At 52.1% G+C, this 27,759-nt stretch overlaps 1 protein-coding gene across 10 annotated transcripts in view; it reads left to right on the forward strand.

Moving 5' to 3' along the window:
- NPHP4 (nephrocystin 4) overlaps positions 1-27,759 on the forward strand; it is a 138,538-nt gene that overhangs the window by 102,302 nt on the left and 8,477 nt on the right. For 9 of the 10 annotated variants that reach the window (XR_001502085.3, XM_059875745.1, XM_005217171.5 and 6 more), the window contains 7 exons: positions 7,882-8,042; positions 10,358-10,538; positions 15,980-16,105; positions 20,537-20,748; positions 24,282-24,508; positions 24,703-24,889; positions 25,737-25,820. Coding sequence is in view for 9 of the 10 variants with exons in the window: in XM_059875745.1 (XP_059731728.1) it covers positions 7,882-8,042; positions 10,358-10,538; positions 15,980-16,105; positions 20,537-20,748; positions 24,282-24,508; positions 24,703-24,889; positions 25,737-25,820 (1,178 nt within the window). In the remaining variant the exon portion in view is untranslated. The remainder of the gene's footprint in view (positions 1-7,881; positions 8,043-10,357; positions 10,539-15,979; positions 16,106-20,536; positions 20,749-24,281; positions 24,509-24,702; positions 24,890-25,736; positions 25,821-27,759) is intronic. The other variant, XM_010813384.4, reaches the window with a different exon arrangement.

Genomic DNA, 27,759 nt, shown 5'->3' on the forward strand with positions numbered 1-27,759 from the left:
CTATGGACAGAAGAGCCTGGTGGGCTATAGTCCATGGGGTTGCAAAGTGTTGGACAAGATCAAGCGACTAACACTTTCACTTTTGAAGTGGTAATTCTTCTAATGCTAGCATTTGGTCTCCCTTTATTGGCTGACATTCTTCTATAAAGAGAGACTTTCTTTCGTCAACCAATGGTGAACTACATCTATATCCTCCAAAAAAGACAGAACAAATGTTTAATACTTTCCCTTTAATTTCTAATTTTCAGAGTAATAACTTACTGTAACAGTTACTCCAATAGTAACAGTTGAGGTTTTATATGTCTGGCTCTTTGTTTTGTCTTTGGGGTAGCACTCAGATCTCTCGGATGTTTATTTACTCATTATTGCTAGTTTTTGATGCCCTAATTTCCCCCCATTTGGCCAGTGGTAGCCCTTCTGGTTGGCCTGGGTCTGTTGACACACTCTGGTTGGACTTGGCTGGGGCCTCGCTTTATGGGGCAAAAGTCTCCCGTTCCCTGGGTCTCCCGTTCTCCTGGGAGCCTGGCACCCACACTGTGAATGCTTGCTAGATAGAGGCCATGACCCAGATGTTTTGATCTGGATCTCAACTGCTTCTAGGCCTTTCCTTGGGCAGAGTTGAGGCATATATTAAAACATGACTTCACTTTGACATTTCTAATTCAAATTTAGAGGTTTTTCCTTGAAATATTTTATTTGTATCTCTTTCCTCTTAATGTGACTGCAAACAATATGTGGCTGATGAAGGTTCTGTGGTCCTGGGCAGTGTCCCACAGGATGCAGAGTGAGTGAGTGCAGCAAAAAGTGCGTGCTGTTCCCAGTTCGATGATCAATCAGATTTGCCTGTTTCGGTTTGTTTTCAGTTTTATGTTTGCTTTCTGCCCTTCCTTTCTTTGTTTTTTGGCTGTGGTGTGTGATTTGAGGCTCTTAGTTCCCTGACCAGGGATCGAACCCATGCCATGGCCATGAAAGCACCGTGTCCTGACCACTAGATGGCTGAGGAGTTCCCAGCTTTCTTTCCTTTTTCCTTTGATCTGTTGGAATATTTACATGGATCAAAACACAAAACCATAGTTGAATATACACTCAAAGCTCCCTCCCATCATCATCCTTTAGATGGTCCCCACCTGCTCAGCCTCTTGGAGGCAACCTGGTTTCTAGTTTCTGGCTTAAGCAAATATTTATATTTTTATTTTTCCTTTTTTCTTCTTCAAAAATTAGCATACCAAATACATGTGTTCAGCATGGAAAGTTAACTGTCCATCCTCCCGAGTTCTACTCCATGTGGAAACCACCTGCGTTGTTTTTACAGCTACATTGTCCTGTGTTGGGTGCACATCCTGTGGTTTATTCAACCATCATCCCACTAATGGAGGTTTGGGCCTTTCCGGGGTTCTGCTATTTCAGACAACGAGGGGATGAGCAGCTCCGTGTTTCTGGGGTTTTCTGTGTCTGAAGGTGTGTTTTGGGGCAGATTGCTGGCAGTGGGTTTATAGGATTGAACCTCCCCTCTGTTAGCCTCCCCCACAAAATGGGTTGCTAAACTTTTAAAAAAAATTGAGTATATGTTTATTTGTCTGCATCAGGTCTCAGCTGCAGCACCCAGGACTGTCAGTCTTTGTCTCGGCCAGCGGGGTCTTTAGTTGTGTCACGTGGACTCTTAGCTGTAGCCTGTGGGATCTAGTTCCCCCGCCAGGGACCGAACCCGGGCCCCCTGCATTAGGAGCCCAGAGTCTTAGCCACTGGACCCCCAGGGAAGTCCCAGGTTGCTACACTTTAGGATTTGTATAACCTCATTCTTGTGAGATGAATGAAGTTGAATGTCTTCTGTCATTAGCAGCACATTTCCATTCCATTTTTCTATCAGATTTTTCATTTCTTTTGTCCTGTTTCGGGAACTCTGATAGGAAGACTAGCCTGTTGCCTGTGGTATAAATCGCCAATATGATTTCTACTTTGTTGTTCGTCTTTTTGCTTTGCTTAGGGTGGGTTTTGCCATGTAAAGGTGTTTCTTTCCTGTAGTCTAATGCGTCAGTATTTTGTTGCTTCTAGAGTCTTGAGTCATAGATGCGAGGGCTTTCTCTCCTTTGCAAGAGATTCGTGCGTGCTTTCTTCTGGGATGTGTAGGTTTCATTTCTCACATGTAGATTTCTGATGTCTGTGCAGTTTATCCTGCTGTGTGATGGCAGATTTGGATCAGCTTTATCTCTTCCCAAATGTCTCTCCGATTGACCTGGCACTATTTATTAAAAGGTTTGTCTTTTCCCCCAGTAACTTGAGAGCCACATTTATCATATACCTTTTTTTTTTTTTTTTAATGATTCAGTGTCATTTTGGATTTTCTTGCTTGTTCCATTAGCCCAGAGGTTGGCAAACTATTTTAAGGGCCAGAACAAAATATTTTAGACTTTCTGGCTTTACATATGATCTCTGTGTAATCATTTTCTTCTTCTTTTGATTTTTGTTTTCCACAATGCTTTAAAAAAAGCCATTCTTATTCATTTCTTACTTATTTTTGGCTGTGTCGGGTCTTTGTTGCTGCACGCGGGCTTTCTCTAGTTGCAGCGAGCAGGCACTCCTCTTTGTTGCTGTGTGCGGGCTTCTCTTGTTGAGCACAGGCTCTAGGGTGCTCAGGCTGCAGTAGTTGTGGCTCATGAACTTCATTGCCCTTCAGCATGTGGAGTCTTTGTGGACCAGGGATTGAACCGTGTCCCCTGCTTTGGCAGGCGGAGTCTTTACTACGGGACCATCAGTAAAGTCCTGTAAAAGCCATTCTTAGCTCATGGTGGGTTGGCCTGTGAGCCGTAATTTACCAGACTGTTAGAATGTCTATGCATGAAGGTCACACTGTTTATCAGAGGTGTTACGTTGTTCTTCCTTGCGTGGTTCTCCTGGACATTCTTGCTGGTTTGGTTTCCCATGTAAACTTGTTGGACTCCTCACTAGAGTTCTGGAGCGTTCACAGATGAACGGTGGGGATAACTGCCCTCACAGGATGGGAGCTGACCTTCCCCAGGAATGGGGATGTCTTTCCATCCACTTATTTTGGCTTCCCTGTCTCCTGAAGACACATAACTGTACCTCAAACAGATTTTTCTATTTTCTTATTTTCTAATCAATTAAATTTTGCGTTTATCTTTATATTACCTTCCTTCTACTGTTTTGGAGGTGTTTTCTATTGTTATTTGTTGCTTAATTCATTTACTGTAATTCTTTGGTCCTTGGGATATAAAGTCTTGAAGGTGCAGCAAGGATCCCACCTGGGCTGGGGCATGGTGTTTGTGACAGGGTGAGGGAGCTAAGCCGGGGAGCCTGAAGTGTCACTGTTCCTGGGAGTCGGCGGTCAGCTTCCCTGCAGACTTTTGAGTGGGATGGAGATGATGCAGGGTTCTTTAATGGGTGCTTTGGCACTGCCATGGGATGGACTGCAGGGAGCTTGGGCCTCAGGAAAGGCCACCAAGGAGCCAGCTGTCTGAACTGGACAGGAGTGAAGGGGTCCAAGCCTACAGTGGGGAGGAATTGGGAATGTCCAGCACAAGGGGCCTTGGGCTACCCCCAGACAAGGATGGCTTCCGTGTGTGACACTCAGCACACTGTCAGCTCTGGGCTCGGTGTGTCACCTGAGACTGTGAGCCCCATCAAGGCAGGGGCCTGTCCATCCTGTCCCCCCACATGACCCCACACAGGGCCTGGGGCATGTACTGCATGTGAATTCATGGTTGTGTTGAGAGGACCTGCCTGCCGAAGGGATGTGGTGATGATGGAGCACAGCCAGGGTGTTGAGAGGATACAGCGCCTGGTGGCAGCTTGGATTGACGCAAGGAGGATCTGGCTGAGGAAGAAGATGCAGGGTCCAGCTGGGTTGGGCTGCATTCAGGCACAAGTGCAAGTCTGGGTGAAGGGTCAGTGGGGCTGGGGGTGTTGGAGGTGAGTGTGGAGGGCCCCCAGGGAAGGGTGTCTGTGGTGTCATTTGGGAGGTCAGCCCACACAGTTCATGTTCTGGAGCTAGCAGTCTGACCAGGGTAGGGGTCGGTGCTTCTTATACTCCTTCTCTGCAGCCCAGGAGGCCCAGCAGGTGGGTGCTACTCGGTGCTGTGAACTTGACCTTCCACGTTGCCTGGTCCTCTTTCCAGTCCCCAGGGCACCTGGATGAGCAGCCTCAGGGTGGGTGTCATGAGACTGACCAGATGCCCAGGCTGGTGGGGCTGGGGCAGGGCAGCAGGGTCCTTGACCTCCACTGGCCCTGTGAGTTGCTCTGGGCACTGGAGATGGGACACTGGGGCCTGGCCTGCAATGTATGACATCATTCCCAGCCCCTCCCATGGCCTCTGTCCTGCTGCTCAGTGCACTGTCCTGCCCAGCACTGCCCGGGGCAGGGGGTGCTTCTGGCTGGAGCCAGAGCCACATCTGGACCTTTCTTTGTGTTCCCTGGGCCCATCAGGACCACCCTCTATTCCCCCTCAGCCCCCGGTGGGTGCTGTCCTGACCTGCTTCACTGCTCCCACTGCCCTGGCCTTGAGGAGAGTGGAGGGAGCGCTATGTGGATACCCTTGGGCCGAGGCGGCTGCAGGGGGTGCGGGTCTAAGCCTGCCCTGGCAACTCAGGCTGCTGAGTGGACATCTGCCTTCCTCCCCAGGTTTGTTGTTGTTCAGTCACCGAATCATGTCTGACTCTTTGCAACCCCTTGGTGGTACTGCAGCCCGCTGAGCCTCCCCAGTCCTTCACTATCTCCTGGAATTTGCTCAAATTCGTGTCCATAGAGTTGGTGATATATAACCATCTCATCCTCTGCCTCCCCCTTCTTTTCTTGCCCTCAATCTTTCCCGGCATCAAGGTCTTTCCCAGTGAGTTGGCTCTTCGCATCAGGTGGCCAAAGTATTGGAGCTTCAGCTTCAGTAACAGTCCTTCCAATGAATATTCAGGTTTGATTTCCTTTTGAATTGGTTTAATCTCATTGCTGTCCAAGGGACTCTCAAGAGTCTTCTCCAACATCATAATTTGAAAGCGTCAATTCTTTGGTGCTCAGCCTTCTTTATGGTCCGACTCTCACATTATACATGATGTGTATACATGAGTACTAGAAAACATGAGTACTGGAAAGACCATAGCTTTGATTATATGGACTGCTTTTTTTTTTTTTTTCCTCTAATTTTATTTTATTTTTTAAACTTTACATAATTGTATTAGTTTTGCCAAATATCAAAATGAATCCGCCACAGGTATACATGTGCTCCCCATCCCGAACCCTCCTCCCTCCTCCCTCCCCATACCATCCCTCTGGGCCGTCCCAGTGCACCAGCCCCCAGCATCCAGCATCATGCATCGAACCTGGACTGGCAACTCGTTTCCTACTTGATATTTTACATGTTTCATTGCCATTCTCCCAAATCTTCCCACCCTCTCCCTCTCCCACAGAGTCCATAAGACTGTTCTATACATCAGTGTCTCTTTTGCTGTCTCGTACACTGGGTTTTTGTTACCATCTTTCTAAATTCCATGACTGCTTTTAAAATACTGTTATATGGTTGATGGAAAGGGAAGAACTGCTGTATTCAGTATGTTTCCCCTGATAGCTTACGAGTGAATGATGTCAGATTTGTGATCTGTGAAGAAGAAGATTTAGCTTTGGGACCAGGGACCAGTCATGATCACCCAAGAGCTTTTGTGTAGTAGAGTTTTATTAAAGTGAAAAGGGACAGAGAAAGCATCTGACATAGACATCAGAAGGGGGATGGAGAATGCCCCCCTCACTAGTCTTAGGAAGGGAGCTATATACTTTTTAAATTATTACAATAAATTTATTATTGTTGTTATTACAATAAATCAAAAGAATTCCTCAAGGTTGTAAAGATCTTACTAGACCCATTCCCACAATTTACATTTTAAGATGACAGGATTAGAACTAACAATAGAAAGATCTTACCAGATCCACTCTCATAATATACATGTTAAGATAACAGGATTACTCAGAAGGTTTTCAAGAAGGAGAAACTGTCCTCAAGTAGGATTCATAATTGTTATATAATCCTTGGTGGTGGTGGTTTAGTTGCTAAGTTGTGGCCAACTCTTGGGTCCCCATGGACTGTAGCCCAACCAGGCTTCTCTGTCCATGGGATTCTCCAGGCAAGAATACTGGAATGGGTTGCCATTTCCTTCTTTAGGGATCTTCCCGACCCAGGAATCGAACCCAGGTCTCCTGCATTGCAGGCAGATGATTTACCAACTGACCTATGAGGAAAGCCCTTAATACAGAGTTTAAGCTGAGTTGTTTGTTGTGTACTCATCAGCTCTGGGCTTAGAGAAAAAAGCATTTTATGTGACTAAGACTAAGAAATGTAGAGAAAAAAGACATTTGTCCTTTCCTCCTCCTTGAAAATTCCAGACCCCTGTCTCCTCCTTGAGAGCCACAGACCCCTTTCTCCTCTTTGGGGATCCTGGACTTCTTATCAACCTGCCTAGGAATTGACTCTCTCACCCCCATTTTGCTCTTCCTGCACTTTAACTAATGGTGATTTCAGTGACATTTTTGTCAATCGAGGATTAATGATGATGCCACTTTGAAAAGGTGAAGGCAGGAGCCACAGTCCAGCTCCCATCTCATATTGATAAGCCTGACACCAGGGGGACCCCAGAAAGGCCTGGGCTCCTGTAGGACTGGGTGTGTTGGGATTGGGTGGTGACTTGGGGTGGGCTCAGCACTGTGTGCTAAGCTCTGTTTCAGTTTAGGCTCCGCACATGCCTGTGTGTGAATATCCCAGCTTTTAAAAAACTTTATTGAAGTATAGTTGGTTTACAATGTTATGTTGTAACATAACATATGTTTCTGCTGTATAGCAGTTATTCAGTTGTACATATATACATATATATATATATAGTTTTTCATATTCTTTTCCACTGTGGTTTATCACAGGATATTGAATATAGCTCCCTGTGTTATACAGCAGGACCTTGTTAGTTACCCACCCTGTATGTACCAGTTTGCGTCTGCTGACCCCACACTCCCAGTCCTTCCCTCCTCTGCCTCCTCACCCCCTTGGCATTCCCAAGTCTGTTCTCTATGTCTGTGTGTCTGTTTGTGTCTTGTAGATGTTTTAGATTCTGCATATGAATGATATTTTATAGTATTTGTTTTTCTGACTCACTTTGCTTGGTGTGATCATCTCTGGGTCCATCCATGTTGCTGCAAATGGCATTGTTTGATTCTTTTTAACGACCAAGTAATATTCCATTGTATATCTATCTCTCTATCTATCTCTCTACCTATCTATCACATCTTCTGTCTCTGGTGAATGTCCAAATTTTTTGTTTTTTTTTTAAGATATTTTGATGTGGACCATGTTTTTAAAGTTTTGAGTTTGTTACAGCATTGCTTCTGTTTTATGTTCTGGCTTTTTGGCCCTGAGGCATATGGGGTCTTAGCTCCCCGACCAGGGATCAGATCTGCACCCCCTGTTTTGGAAGGTGACGTCTTAGGCACTGGACTGCCAGGGAAGTCCCTAAATGTCCCAGTTTGAACAGAAGAAGTAGATGGTATTTCTCCCTAAATCCTATGCATCAGGTTTCCTACTCCTTGGCTGGCCCCATCAGGGCATCTGTCCTTGTTCAGCATTGACTGTTTCACCAGGACTTGGTGAAACACATCTATCTTATTTGAGGAGTAGCTTATTGCATATATTGGAAAGAAATATAGTCTTCTGAACACCACTCTTCCTGTCGTTAATTTGGGTATTTTATAATGTTTTGATTAATATATTTATTAAGCTACGGCTCTGCTAGAAGTGGAAATTTTTCATCATGTCCAGAGCAGAAAGTCCTCCAAGTATATAAAGATGATAAATGATTCCAGTTACTGTTGGGCCTGTTCGGGGCCTCTTTGCACAGGGTCTCCGGGCTTTCAGCGGAAGTACCTGGTGGACCCCGGGTTCCTGAGACCCGGGGAGCAGCGCTGGTTCGCCCGCTACCTGGCCATGCAGACCCTGCAGATCGACGTCTGGGATGGGGACTCCCTGCTTCTCATTGGATCTGCTGCCGTTCAGCTGAAGGTAGGTTTTTCCTACAGTCTCTCCTGTAAGGTCTGTCCCCTGGCGGTGTTGGTCACTGCCCAGTGCTGGGCATCATCAGCCTGGCTTCTTGGTTCACAAATTCAAATACTGCCGAGTCCTTGCCTTCTCCAAAGGAAGCGATGTTCACAGAGCCTAAACTTGATCAAGCTAGCCTACATCCGTCCAGTCATCAGATCCTCAGTCGAGCAGGTAATGTTGGCTCTGCTCCCTCGATGGTGAGCATGGCAGTTCCCTGAGAGCAGCAAGGGGTCGGCCTTGTTCCCCAGGGGCTGGGCCCGCCCGTCGAGGTGCGCCCTCAGGATGGAGACTTGATGAGTGAGTGATGGGCTGGGGAAGTATTTCCCGATGCCTATTCTCAGTGCCATGAATCACGAGAATCAGAATCTCATCCTTTTTCTAACTGTGCTTTCTATTTTCCTCATAGGCTAAAACTGAATCTACACATTAATTCAATTTTCTTCCCTGGGGCTTCTCCATGAACCTTCCCTGTCGTGTGACCAGGACCCCAGAGGGTCAGCATGGGCTCACACGGCAGCCTCTAGACCAGGCCCCGGTCACATCCACTTGCCCATGTGCCGTCCTGAGGGCTTGCCCCCCAAGCCTCCACCCTGGGGTGGAGCGGAAGAGGATACAGGGCCATCCCTACAGCTCTGGAATCTCTCTGTCCTTCATCCACTTTTCCTTCATCCCCTGTTTTTTTTAAATTATTTATTTATTTATTCGCTTGGATCGGGTCTTAGTTCCGGCATGTGGGGTCTTCTGCTTTGGCGTGTGGTCTCTCTGGTTTGCTGCTCAGGCTCAGTAGTTGTGTCTCCTGGGCTCAGTGGTTGTGGTGCTTGGGTCAGTAGTTGTGGTGCTCAGACTTAGTTGCCCCACCACATATGGGATCTTAGTTCCCGGAGCAGGGATCAAACCCATGGGTCCTGCCTTGCAAGGTGGATTCTTAACTACTGGACACCAGGGAAGCCCCATAGTTGTTTTCCTTTTGGATTCCAGCCACAGCCCCCTAGGTTGCCCTGCCTGAGCCTTGCATGGCTGGTCGCTGAGACCTGCAGGGCCGCTCCCATCCCCCTTTGCTCCTCAGCGCCCTGTCCCCTTGAGGAGCTCATGGCTCTGGGACTTGCCTGTCCCCTTGCAGGGGCTCTGGCCCTGTGCTCTCCATCCTCAGAGAGCCACCTGCTCCTCCCTCCCTTCTTCCCTCTTTCAGCTGACCCGGCTGCAACTGCCCCCACCCCGGGTCTCAGGACCCACCCCTGAGTGGGTGACGCCCCCAGGGCAGTGGAAGGAGCCGGGGGCAGTGTGTGCAGAGCACTGGGTGGGGTCCACGGCTGGAGAGGACTGAGCTACTACCATCCTACCCTTTATGATTATTAGCTTTTAGAAAAGTCTCTGCAGTTTCTGAGGTGAGAAGCAATACCCTGTTTTTATTGCCATTGTTGCTCCCTGGGCAGCTGGGCGTCACCTCTTGCCTTGACCAGTGTCCCTCTGGAGGGGTCTTCACCCCATCTGGCCACCAAGACTCCTGAACCATGCCTGTGTTGGCATCATGTGGACAAGCACTGCTGAGCAAGCAGGGTCTATGCAGCTGGAAGCCCCCAGACCTGCTAAGGAGGGATCTGGTCTGAGTGTGTCCACCCCAGAGATGGACAGAGGACGGATGCTAGGGGGACAGGGCCAGAATTCCAGAAGCAGGAACTTAACCTGGCCCCACGCTTTTGTTTTTATGTGAAGTCGAGAGGCCTGGTCACCTTCTCCAGCATGCAGGAGGAGGGGCCCAGCCCTCCCTCCCTCCTGGCCCCACTACCCTTGGGCTCAGGCTGAGGACTGAGGGGTTAAAGTTGATTAGCAGAGAAGAGTGGGCTCCAGAACATCCCTATACTTCCTGGGTCTGCCTGGCCTGGCACGGAGCCTGGGTCTGGCCTGGAGACTCTCCTGACCTGGCTCCGTCTGTCCTGTGGTCCCTCCTTAGACCCGCTGCCCATCTTTCAGCCACTCTGGAGCACTCCCAACCCTGCCTGGCATGCCCCCTGCCTTCCCTGTGTGGAGGCCCAGTGGAGACTCCTCAGGGCTCCCACTGGGCTTCCTCAGGGACCCCTTGTCATGCACTTCCCGACTTCCCCCTGCAGAGGGGGCTGTATGCAGGGCTGCCGGGCCTGCTTGTGTTTGCTCAGTGGGTGGACCGGGATGCACTTTGTTAAAGACCTGACATAAGTCTTTAACATCGAGGACTTGGGTTTTCAGAGCAGATGTCCTCTGCTTCAGCCCCCCTCTGACCCATGTCTTCTCCTCTGCAGCACCTTCTCCGCCAGGGGCGGCCGGCCGTGCAGGTCTCGCATGAGCTGGAGGTTGTGGCGACTGAATACGAGCAGGACGCCATGGTGGTGAGTGGAGACATGACCAAGTTTGGCTGCGTCAGACCCATCGACGTCCACACGGTGGTGAAGGGCCAGCTGCACTTGACCTTGGCCAACGTGGGTAAGAGCCCCCAGCAGCTTGACTGTTGTTCCCGGGTAGCCACTCTGCTTCCCATCTGGGGCGTGAGCCCCCTCAGGACAGTGGGCACATGGGCAGCAGCTCTCGATAGGAATTCAGCTCTCATTACTTGACCACTGAGTCTGCCCTTGATCAGCGAGTCTGTCCTGATCACTGAGCGTCTGTCATCGATCGCTGAGTATATGTCCTGACCACTGAGTCTAGCCTTGTGCACTGAGTGCCTGCCATGATCCCAGAGCCTCTGTCCTCGACCACTGAGCCTTCCCTGGCACTGGTTGTTTGGCATTCCTGATATCTGGTTGGGGTTTGGGATTGTTTGCTGTCTCGGTCTTGCCCAGGTTCTGTTTCCTGTACTGTGCATGGGACATCTCTGTGATGATCCTCACATAAGATGCCTGGCTTCAGGAGAGAGCTTGGTCAGCTCATAGCACTGCCTCATCGTGGGGGAGAGACAAGAGAACTGTTCCTAAGCTCCACATGCACAGCTTGGGGAGAGGAGCAGAAGGACAGAGGAGCAGAGGGACAGAGGAGCATAGGGATGCTGTCCTTCAGAGTCGAGCACCTTGACCTCATGTCAGATGGTATCCCAATAGCTGCTCAGCAGAGGCACCGAGGAAAGCCCTCTCTGGCCCTGGCATGGTCCTGCCTGGACATTCTCAGGTCTCCACTAAGCCCCTGATGGGACAGGGGACATTAGGCCCGCCAGGCCTGCCTGTGCCCACCTCAGGGGAGAGGGCAGCATGAGCCCCATGGGGCTAGTGACCAGCCCACTCCATTCCCTCCAGGGGACCGTGGGAGGACTGAAAGCAGGACACCGCCAAGCCATTGAGGCTTCTGGACTCCAACCTCTCTGTCTCTTTCTTGGGGAATTTTCCATTCCTTACAGCCCAGCCTGATTTCAGAGCCTGCAGCCCCATGGGCCTCACTGACGCGTGCGGAGAGCCGGAGCCGAGCAGCGGGAACCAGCGCGGAGCTCATTAAGCTGGGTCTGAGGCTTCTGCTCGCTTGTTTACAGCTGTCGGATCCAAGGCAGCCTGGAAAACAGACAATATGGAAACAGCAAAACTCAATTAGGTCCTAGAGAAATAAATGAGCCGCGTGTGAGGAGCAGACATTATTCAAAAGCGCCCACAACAGAGGGGAGTTGCTAGAAACCTTCTTCTGCCTCTGAGATTGTGTTGGCTATTTTTATATTTAATTCACCAGCCCACAAATATGCAGTGACTCCAGGTTTTAAAATCTTATCTTTGGAAGAAAGATTAGCTCCATTATGTGTTATCTTAAATTGTCATTTTCATACTTTGCCTGCAAGACAGAGATAAGGCGGTGGGAAGGAGCCTGAGACAGCCAGCCTGGGAGGCTGCGCTGTCGCCGAGCAGGGATGGATAACAAAGCACCGAAGCTGCACGCAGCCCACTTGTACGAAGCGGCCGCACTGTGCTTTCCTCTGTATAGTCTGCGGTTTTCTGAAAAAAGAAAAATAAAAGTGTCATGGCTTTTATTTCTTTATAAAACTGGTTGTTCTGAGCCAAGCAGCAGGCGCGGGCCGGCAGAGGCGGTAATGGCTGTGTGGGCCTTTTGAGGGGACAGAGGTGGGGCCAGCAGACACCCGGACGGCACCCGGGCCTCTGTGTTCACAGCCGAGTTCAAGTGTGAGGCTGCGGATCGAGGCGTGACGGCCGGGTCCCCAGGAGTCTTTCTGTGGCAGAGGGTCGTCCCTGTGCTCTGCAGCTTCTCGGCTCAGACGAGCTTTTTGACACTCCTTTCGTGCCAGGCGCTTCTGCTGCTTGACCCTGGTGGCTCAGACAGTAAAGAATCTGCCTGTAATGCAAGAGACCTGGGTTCGATCCCTGGGTTGGGAAGATCCCCTGGAGAAGGGAATGGCTGCGCACTCCAGTATGCTTGCCTGGAGAATGCCACGGACAGAGGAGCCTGGCGGGCTACATCCATGAGGCCATAAAAAGTCGGACACACTGAGCAGACCAACACTTGCTTTTCATCATTTAGAGATCTCAGAATTTTTTATCCTGGGATCCTGCTTGTGCGTGTGACCACTGTATCTAAGGCCTCCTGAGGGACCAAGGGCTGCCCTGACCCCTGGCTCCACGGTCAAGTACTGGTGCTCTCGGGGTTATGGAAGCACCGGGTGCTGTGGACTTTGATGGATGACCTGGGTTTGGGGTCGAACAGTGTGATCAGTCTGCATGGTGGGAGGCAGGGCGGCTGCCTAGCTGATTTGGGAGCCCTGCAGATTTGGGGGTGTCTTGGCTTCATATCCCCTGGAGAAGGAAATGGCTACCCACTCCAGTATTCTTGCCTGGGAAATCCCATAGACAGAGCAGCCTGGCGGGCTGCAGTCCATGGGGTTGCAGAGTCAGACTCAGCTGAGAGACTGGCACACTCTGCTCCGTAGCCATGTGTCGGTCGCCAGCTGTAACTTTCTGTCTCGTGGACGGGCACAAAAGCCTCAGCGATTTCAGGTCGCAAATTGTGCCCTTATTAGACGTAGCACCTTCGCCCCATGTGGTCCTGGAGCCGGTGTGCGAATGTAAATCCAGTTTCTCAAGATTACTACTCCTTTCTAAACCAGGGCTTCTCAGGTGGCGCTAGTGGTAAAGAACCCATCTGCTAATTCAGGAGACATAAGAGACAGGTTCGGTCCCTGGGTCGGGAAGATCCCCTGAAGAGAGGCATGGCCACCCTCTCCAGTATTCCTGCCTGGAGAGTCCCGTGGACAGAGAAGCCTGGAGAGTTGTGATCCATAGGGTCGCAAAGAGTTGGACACGACTGAAGTAACCTAGCACCAGCACAATAGCATGTTTCTAAACAAACCGACACTCCAAATACAAATACAGTGGGAGGAAGTGATCAGGAAGCCCCGGACGGCCCCCGTCTGCCGGGGAGGTAACCACGTGTGCTGCTGGGTCACACGCTGTGGTGATGGTTGGTCCTCCTGAGAGCCGGAGCTCCAAGGACACTGTCACCTGCCCCCGAGAGCTGGTGAGCAGATTTGGGCTTTGCTGCAGTTCCTTGGGGTTCTGTGGGTCTCAGTGGAGCTATTATCAGGCTCACAACACGCCTGCCTCCTCTCAACTGGATCCGGGTGGACCACAGGCTTCCTTGCCCACGACCCAGGGACCCACTCGCTGCAGGACTAAGGTGGTGGAGAAAGCCACGGCAGTGGGCCCGCAAGGACACTGCTGGTTCTCCCTTGTGGTGTTTGCCCTTGACCCAGCGCAGCCATGGGAGGACTCAGGAAGTAATCGCTACACCGGCCAGTCTGACGTCGTCTTGGATGTCAGGGGATGAAGCCGACCTCAGATGTGAGAGCTCCTCTGAGTGAGGAGGGGTCAATACCAGGTTCCTTTCTCAGGGAGGAGGTTCACGATCCTAGGACGGTAGCTGCTGTCAGGTCAAAAATAGGTTCCACGGAGACGAGAAAAATGCTTAGCAGCTTCAGTTTGCAGAAGACCCCTGGGAAGAGTGTGGTGGCAGCTGCAGGGGATGAGAGTGGACAGTAGGGCGGCTTCCTGGTGGTTCCCGGAGCAGCGACAGAACAGTTCTGACCGCGGACGCTGTGGGGCTGCTGCTGCCCCCAGGGGCTCTGGACCATGGGCTCCCACACCTGCCCTTGCAGCCGTTTCCCTGGGAGGATGTGGAAGAAGCGGAACCTCCAGTTTGCCAGGACTGCATCTGAATGTGTGGTGGCTGGGTAGGTGACGGAAGCAGCTCCTGTGACAAGAGGGGAGGCAGGAAGGCCTCCGGGAGCCGAGATTCCCAGAAAATGCTCAAGAGGACCAGAATGAAAGCTCTCCAAGGGCAGGACTCACTCACTGCGTCACCAGCCTTTAAACCTTGTTGCGTGAATTGCTCCTTGATTGACCAGAGATGATTTCTGTCTGTCGTTTTTATTTTTGGCCCTGCCACATGGCATGAAGGTTCTTAGCTTCCCAACCAGGAATCGAACGCTGTGCCCTCTGTTATGGAAGCTTGGTGCCTTAACCAACAGGGAGGTCCCTTGGTTTTTCATTTCTGAATCTGGCCTTTCCCATGCCCACAGCAGGCCTTTGTCCTCACTCATCTTTTAGGGGGATGGTCTGCTGTCGCACTGACGTGTTTGGGGTCTCCAACTGCAGTTCCAGGGTCTGCTGCTGTTCCTTGGGGTCTGGGGTGGCGGCCCCCCTCTGGAGCAGTGCAGGGACCTTGACCTCCCTTGGAAGGATGGCTACCCTCTTTCCAGCTTTGGCTGAGAACAGCCCAGAAAGAGTTCCCGTCAGGTTGCTAGAGACATAAACCCCACCTTTGTCCCTGAGAGGACAAGCTGACACCTGCAGGCAGGTGGGCGTGCTGATGCTTGGGCCCTGGGCTTGCCGTGAACAGCAGCCTCCCAGCAGAAAGTAGACTTGCAGAGGTGGGGCCAAAGGGGGCTGCTGAGCTGAGCAGGAGCATCACCCCCTCCCCTGGGTCCCATCCAGGGGGCAGGGTCCCCTTCTAACCCCTCCCAGAAAGACTGCCGGACACCCCAGATTGCCGGTGAGAGATGAGTAGCATGTCTTGTGTTTGGTGGTTGTTTCTGGATCTGACAGCTGAGCTCTGTCTGCCTCACCCCGAGGGGTGTCAGGTCCACGCAGAGAGGTGGTGGTCCCGAGGACAGGGCCCATTTACCCAGGTGAAGCATGTCTGCAGCAAACACTTGTCATCCCTGGGACCAGATGACACTGGAAGTAGTGAAGCCTGCCCCGGTTCAGCTGGAGGGAAATAGGGCTGGCCCTTGGGACACGCTGTCCCCTGAAGCCACTTTGTCCCCTCCAGAGCTCTTTCAGCAAACAGCCCCCAGGCCCTGCATGGAGTCTCCTCCCCTCTACCTGCAGAGGCCCTGTGTGGAGGCTCCTCTCTCCCCAGGTGGCCCTGCATGGGGGCTTCTCTCTCACCCAAGGGCCCTCTATTGAGGCTCATTCACCCTTCCCCCAGGGGCTCTGTGGGGGTCTCCTCTCTTCCCGGGGGGGTCCCACATGGAGATTCCTCCCCGCCAGGAGTTTTTGGGTACAGATGTTTGCAGAAGGGTACAAAGGCCTTCCTGCAGCAGTGTGACACTCAAGGGCTGATGACAGAGTCTGTGACCATCCCAGAGCACGAGGCTGGGGTCCTGGGGACCTGCCTTGAGGGTCCTGAGCCCCAACTCCTCTTTGGAGAGCAGATGGCTCGAGGGAAAACAGGCCTCTGCTGGCCACCCACCATCTCTGTTGCAAAACAAATTCAGGCCAAGAGTGGAATGTGGGGATGTTGGTGGGTCAGTGGGTATTTGAAGCCAGATCTCCTTATCAGGAGTGTATGTATGTTATCAGACTCTTTTCTAATATTAATGTCAGAATTAATTACTTAATTAATGCAGGGTGGTGTGTGTGTGTGGTGTTTTCATACAGGTCACTTGTGTGAACAGAGAGTAAGGAGTCCCAGTTCCCTGCCACCTTCCAGGTCGAGGGTCATCTCAAATGATGGAGTTGGCAACTTCATGGGAGGCAGCCTCCTGACACCCGGGGGCCCCAGATGTGAGTGGAGAAGGCAAGGAACCTGTGGGTGGGAGGGGAGAGTTGTGCTTGGTGTGATGGGCCAGGGGGTGGGATGGAGTGAGGGAAGGGAGGCTGTGTGTGTGTGTGAATGTGTGTGAATGCGTGTGCAGGTACACACGTGTGAGGCTGTGGGGTGCCTGCTGTCCTGGATCTGGGGGTGGACTGGTGCTCAGCGTCTGGCTCAGTGGCCTGCAGGCCATGTTGAGTCACCACGCCCATCCACCCTGCCCTCTCCAGATGGTGGAAGCCACTGTTATTCTTCGGAGTTCATAGTCCTGTGAGTGACGTTTGTTTTTAGGCAGCGGCTGCTTTGTGGGGGAAGAGGAAAGGGAGAAAGGTCAGGATGAACAGAGACTGATTTTTAAAACTAGTTAGAAACTCCTCATGTTGGAAAGAGAAGAATAAACCAGTTAGGAAACTCGGGTGATAAAGACCTGGGCTTGGTGAAAATCTTGCATAACTGGGAAGATTTTCTGTCAAATGACTCACAGACCTAAATGTCAAATACTGTCCTTGGAATGAAAAGTGGAGGGTGCCCTTAGGAAAGTACCCCCCAAATGTTTTGGGTCATCTCATGTGAATCCAAAACCACCATGAGCTTCTTGTGTTGATGGCCCTTGATGTTGTTAGCCTTGAATCTGTGCCCCGGGTGGGAAGTCAGAGCTGAGGGGCTCAGGAGAAGGAGGCCTCCAGAATCCCAGAAGTCTCCTGGAACTTCAGCCCAAACTTTGTGGGTCCTCCTTGTTCTTCCTAGGAGAGGGGCCTGTGTACATTCAGATGTTCTAGGGGGTCTGCACTGCATGAGTCAGGCGACTCATTTTAATGTCAGAGAAGCTGAGGCAGAGAGGTCAGGTGATTTGGCCGGTGGCATGGTTAGGGTTGTGAACCGGGACTAGAGTCTGGATTCCCTGCTTTGGGGAATTACTCCCAGCTGGTCTCTCTGGTCACCCAGAGGATGGATGGAGAGCTGGCTGATGGAGCGGGAAGTCCCCATCCCTGGGAACCAGTGGGAGTTCAGTTCAGTTCAGTTGCTCAGTCAAGTCTGACTCTTGGGACCCCATGGATTCCAGCAGGTCAGGCCTCCCTGTCTATCACCAACTCCCGGAGCTTGCTCAAACTCATGTTCATCGAGTCGGTGATGCCATCCAACCATCTCATCCTCTGTTGTCCCCTTGTCCTGCCTTCAATCTTTCCCAGCATCAGAGTCTTTTCAAATGAGTCAGCTCTTCGCATTAGGCAGCCCAAGTATTGGAGTTTCAGCTTCAACCTCAGTCCTTCCAATCAACATTTAGGACTGATTTCCTCAAGGGACTCTCAGGAGTCTCTCCAACACCATAGTTCAAAAGCATCAATTCTTCAGCACTCAGCCTTCTTTATGGCCCAACTCTCACATCGGTACATGACTACTGGAAAAATCATATCTTTGACTAGATGGACAATTGTTGGCAAAGTAATGTCTCTGCTTTTTAATATGCTGTCTAGGTTGGTCATAGCTTTTTTTCCAAGGAGCAAGCGTCTTTTAATCTCATGGCTGCAGTCACCATATGCAGTGATTTTGGAGCCCAAAAAAATAAAGTCTCTCAGCGTTTCCATTGTCTCCCCATCTATTTGCCATGAAGTGATGGGACCAGATGCCATGATCTTAGTTTTCTGAATGTTGAGTTTTAAGGCAACTTTTTCACTCTCCTCTTTCACTTTCATCAAGAGGCTCTTCAGTTCCTCTTCACTTTCTCCCATAAGGGTGATGTTATTTGCATATCTGAGGTTATTGATATTTCTCTTGGCAATCTTTATTCCAGCTTGTGCTTTATCCAACCCGGCATTTCACATGATGTACTCTACATTGAAGTTTAATAAACAGGGTGACAATATATAGCCTTGATGTACTCCTTTCGTACTTTGAAACCAGTCTGTTGTTCCATGTCTGGTTCTAGCTGTTGCTTCTTGACCTGCATACAGATTTCAGGAAGCAGGTCAGGTGGTCTGGTATTCCCGTCTCTTTAAGAATTTTCCACAGTTTGTTGTGATCCACACAGTCAAAGGCTTTGGCGTAGTCAATAAAGCAGAAGTAGATGTTTTTCTGGAATTCTCTTGCTTTTTCGCTGATCCAACAGATGCTGGCAGTTTGATCTCTGGTTCCTCTGCCTTTTCTAAACCCAGCTTGAACATCTGGAAGTTCACAGTTCATGAACTGTTGAAGCCTCACTTGGAGAATTTTGAGCATTACTTTGCTAGCGTGTGAGATGAGTGCAATTGTGCCATAGTTTGAACATTCTTTGGTATTGCCTTTCTTTGGGATTGGAATGAAAACTGACCTTTTCCAGTCCTGTGGCTACTGCTGAGTTTTCCAAATTTGCTGGCATATTGAGTTCATCACTTTCACAGCATCATCTTTTAGGATTTGAAATAGCTCAACTGGAATTCTATCACCTCCACTAGCTTTGTTCATAGTGATGCTTTCTAAGGTCCACTTGACTTTGCATTCCAGAATGTCTGGCTCTAGGTGAGTGATTACACCATCCTGGTTATCTGGGTCATGAAGACCTTTTTTTGTATAGTTTTTCTGTGTATTCTTGCCACCTTTCTTAATATTTTCAGTTTCTGTTAGGTGCATCCTGTTTCTGTCCTTTATGTGCCCATCTTTGCATGAAATGTTCCCTTGGTATCTTTAATTTTCTTGAAGAGATCTCTAGTCTTTTCCATTCTACTGTTTTCCTCTAGTTCTTTGCATTGATCACTGAGGAAGCCTTTCTTATCTCTCCTTGCTGTTCTTTGGAACTCTGCATTCAGATGGGTATATCTTTCCTTTTCTCCTTTGCCTTTTTCTCAGCTCTTTGTAAGGCCTCCTCAGACAACCATATTGCCTTTTTGCATGAGCAGTATGAAGCCAAAAAGGTGGGTTTGTAAAACCCATGGCAGGGCCTGGCAGGCCAGGGGCTCCTCAGGGCAGTGCGGGGAGTTACGACAGTGAGGATTTGTTGAAGGGATTGAGAGCCTCTGGGGTCATTGGTCTTCTGATCCCTACTTTGATCAAAACCAGAGGGTAGGGATGCTCTACCAGAAGCCGTGTCTCCACCCCCCAGCAAAGTTCTGGAAGCAGGAAGTTGTGCCGAGCTCTACAAGGCGCTTACTGACTTCAGCAGTGTGGTCCTGCATGGTCACACTGGAATTTCATTTCTGGTTTCATTGGAACCCAGAAAGTCATTTGTCGGGGTGATGCAGTCTGAACACATTGGCTGGTCGATCACCCCCAGCCTTGCTTGTCTTCCACCCTGGACCCTCCTTGTGCGACTGCGGGCCTTGGGCTGCTTGAGCCCGATCCAGATTGGAGCTCCCATCCCCATGGAGCTGGACCCCAGATACAGGACATGTGCTCTTTTGGGGTGACAGTGTGAGACGTCTGCACCATCTCATGGCACCCGGAACCGGAAGTAGCACTTGTCTCTGTTGAGGGAGGATGTGGAGCACTGCAGCAGGAGGTGGAGACACACGAGGATGGGGAGTGGGTGCCTGGCCAGCAGAGTTCAGGCTCGGGGTTACATACTGTGGTTCTGGGGGTGCCTGGAGGAAGTACCCAGTTCCAGGTCGGGGGCTCCCTCCCACCTGCTCGCCTGTGCCTGGTTTCGTGATTGCCCAGGAGTCTGTGTGTCAGCTTGTGATGTGGCTCGTGCACACGTCACAGGAGCACCACGGACGGGAGGAAGGCAGTGCCGCGCTCCTGCCTGCCGGGGCCTGGCCTGCCTGCGGCAGCTTCTATTTGTCAGCTGCACCACTTTCCTTTGGGTCCAGGGTTCCAATAGAACCCCCGGGGGAGACGGTGCTTGGGGGGCCCCACCAGTCAGAGGAAGCAGGTGCAGAGCAGAGGGCTTGGGATGCAAGCCAGGGTGGTCCAGTCTTCACCCACCCTGGCCATCCAGGGGCCTCAGGCTGAGGGACAGGACTCATCAGAGCCCCCGATTCCTGATCTGAACTTAGGGCTTGTGACACCCCCACCCAGGTGAGTTTGAGGACCTGCCAGGACCATGTGCTGGTGTTGAGGGTGCTCGCTGGAGGGGCTGGGGGTGAGCAGGGTCGCGGGCCTGGGTGAGGGTGTCTCGGGCCCTGGGGCATCCTGAGGGCATGAGCTTCTGCAACACTGAGCTTTTCCCTAGACCTAGCGGGGGATTCATACGTTTGCGTCCTGGGACCAAGACCAAACCCCCTCTATGTGAGAGGCTGGAGAAGGGAAGGATGCCGAGCAGGGCAGGATGCACCATTTCCACCCGTGTCAGCACCCCAGGGTTCATGAGAAGCTGGGGGCTTTCTGGGCTCCCTCGCTGGATGAAGTGCTCTGGTAGGCATGGAGCCCTGGCTGTTTAGAGAGTGTAAACTCTGCCCTTTAACCTCTGAGCCTCTCTTTGAACCTTCCAGCAGTGAAAAATGTGGTCCAAGCTCAGAAGCTGGCTGATGTGGACAGCGAACTGGCCGCCCTGCTCTTCACACAACCGAGACCAGGGGCCCGGGGGCCCCAGGGCATCAATCAAGAGGGGGATGCCGTCCGCAGGCGCAAGCTGGAGCGCATGAGGGCCGTGCGGCTGCGGGAATGTGGATTGGAGCCGGGCCGCCGCGGGCTGGGCGCGCTGGTGAGGCTGGGTCCTGGGTCCCCCAGCAGGAGTGGGTGGGTTCACCAGAACATTGCAGGAGCCACCCTGTCCCTTCTGCGTCCTTGTTACAGAACATGAGAGACTCAACTTCTCAGACATCAGGGGAGGTTTTCAAGCCAGAATTACCACAGTGCTTTGAATAAAAGCCAATTCCTGGCCTCCATTCCAATAAATTGCTGGTGCAGGGTAGGGTCCTTGGAGCCTAAACTTTTAAAACAGCTCTGAGAGGGATTCTGAGGGTTCCCCAAGTTTGGGGAGCAAAGTCATGAGGACTTTATATCACAGGTGTCAGAGCAACCGTGATGATCAGAATTCCCACTTTGGACTAAAAATCTAAGTAAGACCCTGTAGTATTTTGCAGCTAAGAAACAGAAGATGGTTGTACTTTATGAGTTCATGGGATGAGGATCCCACAGAGGTCCTAGGGGCCTCTACATCAAGGCAGGTGGGTGTCTGAACAGATGGCAACCTTCTCCAGCCAGGCCTGTGCCCATGGCCTGTTGGACACAAACAGAGTTGCCATGCCTGGCCCTTACCCGGTGCCCACAGGTGGGCAAGGAGCCGCCCTAAGTTGGTGGGGGGAGGAAGGGCGTGGAGCACAGCAGGAGGGGATGTGAGACATGACATGGCCGGGTGGGGCCCAGACAGCCAGTGGACATGGGAGCCAAGCGCGGCAGCGTCTTGCTGCCATGGAGCAGACTATGGCTGTGAGGATGCCTCGAGGGGAGGCTGTCCCAGGGCTGGGTCAGGCCTCCTTCCGGGCCACAGGCCACTCAGTCTGCTGCCTCCTGTGCCGCCTCTGAGGGCCGATCAGCTGCTACCCGGGGACGCCAGGGGTCCCAGCCTCTGGGTGGCTGGCCACACGCACAGCAGGTCCTCTGCCCGACAACTGCCAGTGCTGTTGTTACCAACATCATTATTATGATTAATTTAGCTGGTTTCCTCTTATTTGATATGTTCTGATAGAGAAAATCAACAGCTCAGAACCCTTGTTTTGAATACATCAGTAAATTTGGAAGTAATTGGATTTCCAAATACAAGAAAATTTTCTGCTAAATTGTGATGATTTCCTGGGTTCATAGCCCTGGGGAGTTTTGAGGTGAAAGTAACCCGATTTATCAAATATACAGTAGTCTCTCTCCCTTCCAGAGCTTTCTGGAAAGATGCCCATCTTTGAAGCAGAGATGGAAGTTCTGTGAAGTCAGTGGGTCCTCAGGAAGAGTCAGCAGGCACCGTGTCCTGGCTGACCCTGCACACATGTAGCGCAGGGAACCGTGTGGTTCCATAGACCCCAGGAGCTGGGGGTCATGCGAGGACAGTCAGGAGACAGCTAGGGGTGCAGCTTTCTTTCCCTGATGGTCAGACTCAAGGCTGAGGGTCTCCAGCTTCTGGGGGGAAGGTGGTTGGCCTGGGGCCAGGAGTGCAGAGTCAGAACCTCTGGTGGGCCCTGGGGCAGCCACAGCGTCCATGTGAGGGCACTCGGCTTGCCCTGTGCCCAGTGCCCAGGTCAGCAGCTGCCCCAGTGACTGCTGTCGGGCACCGCCCCCTCTCTCTGGTGCCTCGGGATTGCCCCTCACACTAGAAAACTGGTGGCACTAGTCCCATGTTCCGTGTTGCCAGACCACACCAAGTGCCACAGAAGACAGGGCTTTACTTTCCAGAAATGCCAGCGCGTGGTTCATGAGTGTCCCTGTGCTGGTGGGTGGCGCGACCCTGGACCAGTCTTGGGGCCGCAGTACCAACTGCTGCCTCTGGGAGCCTGAGGGGTCCAATACGTGTCATCACCTTTGCCTGCGTGGGTTCTGAATTAAGACAGAACTATGGCAGAAAAAGACCAAGACATCACCTCTGTTTTACTGATGGCTTTCGGCATACCTGATGACTCAGATGGTAAAGAATCTGCCTGCAGTGTAGGAGACCCAGGTTCAATCCCTGGGTCAGGAATATCCCTTGGAGAAGGAAATGGCACCCCACTCCAGTATTCTTGCCTGGAGAATTCCATGGACAGAGGAGCCTGGTGGGCTACAGTCCATGGGGTCGCAAAAATCTGGACATAACTGAGCAACTAACACTTTGACTTTTCACTTCACCAGTTATAAAGGTGATACTAGAGGACTGGCTTGTGTGTGTATGAGACTGAGCTGGGTTAACAGTCTGGGTGGTGCCAGGCAGCTGCAGATGGTGCCAGACCCTTCAGGCGGGTCCATCCTTTCTAGCCTTTACCCCTGGCCTGGAGCAGTGCGGGGACCTTAAGCCCTGGGCCAAACTGCCTCTGTCTGTGGCGTTACCCACCCAGCCTACGATGAACTGGGGAGTGGCCGTCGCTGCGCTCATCTGGGCAGTCAGTCTGAAGATGGGGCAGCCCTGCGCCCATCTTCACGGGGCCTGTCCCCCAGAGCCCTCGTCCTGGGGCCTCTAACTGGTGGGCAGTACAGGCTGTGTCCCCTCCACTTGGAGACAGGCCGGAACAGCCCTCTGTTTCAAGTCCAGGTTGAAAAGCCCAGCTCTGTTTGTTTCTCACCCTGAATTAGGTCTGGCTGTGGTGTCCAGCCCAGCCTGGCAGAGGTTCCATTCCATAGAGAATCTCTGGTCTTAAAATGCCCACATAGGGAGGTCTCAAGTATCAACACTACGGCCCTCCTCTTTTCAAATCCCCCGGGAGAAACAAGGCTCAGCTTCATTCTCCTTCTGGGGAAAGGCCAGAGTGTTGGCTGTGGGGAAGTCAATATCCAAATTAATTTAAGTCGAAAGTCAAATTTGGTCCTTGCCTTCTGTGTCAGAGTCTGAAGGCATTCAGCCATCTGGGGCTCCTCCGTGTTTGGAGCCCCTTGCGGCCTCCCCAGCACATGGCGCCTCCCCAGGTCCTGGCCTTGAGGTCTGATGGGCCTCACCCTTCACTACAAGGCGCCCAAGAAAAATAAGCCCACCTCCAGCCTCTAACACACCTGGGGTGGCCAAGCCTGTGGAAATATGAAGCATTTGAAGAAGGAGGTGGACAAAGGACCCACGCCAAGACCCGCCATGGCAGCGTGCCTGGGTCTGGACCCTGACCCAGTTGGCGGTCAGTTAGGCCTGGCCACAGCCCCTCCTGGTGACTCTGCTTGCTGACAGGACTCCTGCTGCCACTGCTGCAGACCTGGCCGGGGAGCCGGTCACATGTCTTAGTTTTGGAGCTATTCTCTCCTCTTTTATTGGCAACTTCTGCTTTTAGTTTCTCATTGCACCCAGGTGGGTGGTTGTGGTCTCAGGGGGCGTGTGGGCAGACCTCACCTCCTGTGGGTACATCACCTGCGGGCAGAGGGAACCAGGGCTGCTGCAGACAGGCAGCCCCATTCTCTGTCCCCTGGGGCTGGAGGCGACCAGTCCCACCCAACCCCCGAGTCCAAGAAGGGGGTGGTGTTGATACCAAAGGAGTCTGGCATTTGGGGTGGAGAAGGGGAGGTGGTCAGAAAACAGCCCTCGAGCCGTGTCGAGCCTCAGGACCATGGCCCCCTCGGCCCCTGTGTCTGCAGGCCCAGCAGAGCCTCCATGCCCAGCACGCCCGAGACCTGCAGGTCATTGCCGCCTACCGTGAGCGCACAAAGGCGGAGAGCATCGCCAGCGCACTGAGCACGGCCATCACCACGCAGCACACCATCCACGCCACCCTAGGCGCTGCCGAGTTCTTCGAGTTCGCCCTGAGGAACCCCCACAACGCGCAGCACATGGTGACCATCGAGATAGACAACCCCGAGCTCAGGTGGGATTGCGGGCACCCTGTGAGACCCCCAGCCTTTACCCTCAGCTCCAACTGAAAGCTGAGCTGGTTTTGCCCTTGAGGGTCCTGGCCGCCAGGTCTGAGTGGGTAGGGGCACCTACCCCTACTAACCCATCCCCCACCTCTGGGACTGACCAGAAGGACATTGTGCCCAGCGCCGTCTCCCCTCCCTCCAGTCTCATCCTGGATGGTCAGGAGTGGCGGTACTTCAAGGACATGGCTGACTTGCACACACCCCTGGAGGAGGACATGTTCCACCTGCGGGGCAGCCTGGCCCCCCAACTCTTCCTGCGACCTCGGGAGACTGCCCACATCCCCTTCAAGTTCCAGACTTTCTCTGTGGGCCCCTGGGCCTCGGCACAGGTAAGGAAGGCCAGTCTTCTTGTGCTGAGGGGCTGGCCGGGCACCTGGGAAAGCCTACTTGCCAAGTCATGTGGGAGATGGGGGCCTTGTCCCGTGTGGTGAAAGATGGTTAGCCCTTGACTGTCATTGTCTCACCTGCGCCCACCCCCATCCACCCATGCCCAGCACCTGCACTGTGATCCAGCAGCCCTGACAGGTCACTCAGCACTCAGGAAAGCTGGACCGCTTCCTCTTTATCCTCTTTATTAATTTGGTAGAAGAGCCTTTCTTAAATCTCAGAGGAGCCAACAGGTTGAAACTTTCTAGGGTTTTCTACTCTCTACTCACTGCTGCTTGCTCCCTGACATGAACTGCAGACACCTGGGGGTTTCTTGTGAGGGTGTGAGCAGAGTGCATGCTGTGATGGGCTGGGTACGGCGGGCGTGTTCCATCCTGACCCCGTGAGGTCGGCTCTGCAAGGGAGTGCTCACCACTGAGACCGGCGTGAGGTGCTCACGGTTTTCAGTGCAGGCTCTCTGGATGCACTTTTGGGCCAAGAGGTTGTCTGGACTGTAGTGAAGGTGTCAGGCCTCTGGCTTTGAGCAGAGCTGGGTTATAGGCTCTGATCCCCCTTACAGCTCTCAGCATGCCCCGCTTCCTCTTTGGGGCGTGGGGGTTGGTTAATAACAGCAGCTGCCAGGGGTGGGGTCACTGTGAGAGTAAAGGGGCCTCTGAGGCCATGGACTCAGGGTGGCAGCCGTTCCTACAGGTAGAAGGTACTATAGGTAGAAGGTCCTGCAGGTGGGAAGAAGTACCTGTCACCCTGGGCCTCCGTCTCATGACCCCGGGGGCTCACGGTTCCTTGCAGGCCTCTGCTGAGCTGAGATCAGAGAAGGACATGGATGCCGGATCACCCTATAAGTCCAGCATGATGCCCACCAAACACGCCAAGGTAAGGGGCAGAGGACAGTAGGCCTCCCGTCTGGATGGTCTGAGGTCTGGCAGTGCCGGCCAGGGGTCCTCTGAGTGGAGGGTGAAGGGTGTCATGGGTTCTGTGGTTTGTTTATCAGGCCCCCGTGCCCTTCTCTGCACCTCCTAGAGGGAGGGGTCTAGGGTGGGGGTGGGGCAGGGCCCATGGAGGTGGACATTACATGTCCTAACAGGGCAGTGGCAGCTTCAACCGGACGCTGGTATGTTCTCCGGGCAGGGGTCTAGGATGGAAACACCTCCCCGGAGACTTGCTTAGTGGGAAGCCAGCATGCAACCCAACAGTGTCCGCTGTAGCCGGCACCGCATAGCCCCACACTTAGGGTCAGATGGGCCTTCGGACCCTGACAGAGCATCCCGTGTTGTGTAGAATCAAAGTGGCGTGTGTGTATGTCAGTGTGTTACTTCTGGGAAGTAGGACTTGCCTGTTGCCATCTCTGGGGACGGCTCTTTGCAGGGTGCACTTCTCAATCACCTGCCTGCCGATATAGGATGTCCTTAGGGGAGCCTGGGTCCCTGTTGTGTTCTTTTTTAATTTTATTGGAATACAGTTGATTTACAATGTTGTGTTAGTTTCAGATGGACAGCAAAGTGATCAGTTAGACATCTACATATATCCAGTCTTTTCAGATTCTTTTCCCATATAGGTCATTATAGAGTATTGAGTTCCCTGTGTTATACAATAGGTCCTTATTGGGTATCTGGGAAACTGTTGTTTTATAGAAATTTGTTTTTGTTTTCTTTTTTTGGTAGACTAATGCCATTTGAAAGTCACTCAGTTGTGTACGACTCTTTGCAACCCCATGGACTGTACAGTCCATGGATTTCTCCAGGCCCTTTTGAAGGGCTTCCCTGATAGCTCAGTTAATAAAGAATCCACCTGCAATGCAGGACAGCCCAATTTGATTCCTGGGTCGGGAAGATCCCCCGGAGAAGGGACAGGCTACCCACTCCAGTATTCTTGGGCTTCCCCTGTGGCTCAGCTGGTAAAACATCCACCTGCAATGTGGGAGACCTGGGTTGAGGGGATCCCCTGGAGAAGGGAAAGACTACCCTTTCCAGTATTCTGGCCTGGAGAATTCCATGGGGTCACAAAGAGTCGAACATGACTGAGTGGCTTTCCAAAAACAAATGCCTCTTGAAAGTAAATGAAAGGAAAAACAAGAACACTTTTGCCCTGCCACTTGCCCCGAGAACAGATTTCCAAGACTGAGAACCTGGCTGCCTTGTGTCCCTGAGTCTCCCTGTCAGGGGGCAGTCCTGTGCCCATGACCTGTGACCCAGGAAAATTTGCTGTATTTTATTTAAACATGGAGCCACAGCTTTGCCTTTGTCTAAGGAATGTGTTGGAGAAGGCGATGGCACCCCACTCCAGTACTCTTGCCTGGAAAATCCCGTGGATGGAGGAGCCTGGTGGGCTGCAGTCCATGGGGTTGCGAAGAGTCGGACACGACTGAGCGACTTCACTTTCGCTTTTCACTTTCATGCATCGGAGAAGGAAATGGCAACCCACTCCAGTGTTCTTGCCTGGGGAGTCCCAGGGATGGGGGAGCCTGGTGGGCAGCCGTCTATGGGGTTACACAGAGTCGGACACGACTGAAGCGACTTAACAACAACAACAACAACAAGGAATGTGTCAACTTCTTAGTTAGGGCTAGAAATAAATCTGAGAGGCTAATTTTTCCTTACATGAATTTGGAGTTTTAAAACAAATCCCAGACACCTTATGAGTTTACTCATAATTACTTCTGTATGTATCTCTAAACTGATAAGGACTAATTTTTTAAGCTGGCTTTGTGCCGTCATCACTGCCCCCAGATTAGCAGCAGGTCCTCGGGATGGCCCAATGTCCAGTCCGTGCTTGCTCATCTTTTTGGGGATGGTCTGTGGAAGCTGGGGTTCAC

This window comes from Bos taurus, chromosome 16 (genome assembly GCF_002263795.3).
Source record: "Bos taurus isolate L1 Dominette 01449 registration number 42190680 breed Hereford chromosome 16, ARS-UCD2.0, whole genome shotgun sequence".
NCBI lineage: Eukaryota > Metazoa > Chordata > Mammalia > Artiodactyla > Bovidae > Bos > Bos taurus.